The sequence below is a fragment of the Myotis davidii genome, unplaced genomic scaffold (genome assembly GCF_000327345.1).
Source record: "Myotis davidii unplaced genomic scaffold, ASM32734v1 scaffold198, whole genome shotgun sequence".
In the NCBI taxonomy this organism is placed as follows: domain Eukaryota; kingdom Metazoa; phylum Chordata; class Mammalia; order Chiroptera; family Vespertilionidae; genus Myotis; species Myotis davidii.
In genome coordinates, this window is record NW_006291485.1 from 1084980 (window position 1) to 1085672 (window position 693).

The 693-nt window shown below is 62.5% G+C and overlaps 1 protein-coding gene across 4 annotated transcripts in view; it reads left to right on the top strand.

The window, feature by feature from the left end:
* Positions 1-693, top strand: part of PALM (paralemmin) — a 45248-nt gene that overhangs the window by 25810 nt on the left and 18745 nt on the right. For all 4 annotated transcript variants that reach the window (XM_015564620.1, XM_006764776.2, XM_006764777.2 and 1 more), the window contains exon 5: positions 58-184. In XM_015564620.1, the coding sequence (XP_015420106.1) occupies positions 58-184 (127 nt within the window). The remainder of the gene's footprint in view (positions 1-57; positions 185-693) is intronic.

Consider the following 693-nt stretch of genomic DNA (forward strand, 5'->3'; position numbering starts at 1 on the left):
CATGGTGCTGGGCGTGCGGAAGGGCCTGGTGAGGCTGTCACTGCGCCCTCTCCCCAGGCTGGAGCAGGAGATCGAGGTGCTGGAGAACGCGGACGCACGGCCAGCCGTCGCCAAGGAGAATGTGGCCGCCCCCAGCCCGGCCAAACAGACCCAGAAGGCAGAAGTGGTACTGAATTCTCAGCAGGTAAGGGGGTCCCAAGGGCGCCACCCCTGCCGGCCCCAGAGTGAAACCCTACCCCTGCTGGGGCCAGATTCAGCGCTTGCATTCACATCTCATGCCCTGGCCAGTTTGGCTCAGTAGATATGGTGTCGGCCTGTGGACCGAAGGGTCCTGGGTTCGAGGGGACTCCGTCCTCAGCCTCAGAGGGCGACAAAGACATGAGGAGGCAGATGCAGGAGGATGAGCAGAAGGCCCGGCACCTGGAGGAATCCATCTCCAGGTGGGTGGGGAGCCACACAGACCTGTACAAAGTCTGGGTGTGGGACCCGAGCAGTGGGTCCTGAGGGGTAGGATGGGGTTTGGCCGCCTTGCTCCGTGTGTGTGTGTGTGTGTGTGTGTGTGTGTGTGTGTCTGTGATGGGAGCAGGGAGACCTCCACATCCTGGAAATGGGGGTGCACAGGCTCTGATGCCACAGCTCAGTGCTTTAGTGGGGACGTGTAACCGGGCTTACGGTGGCTCAGGGAGGCCACGT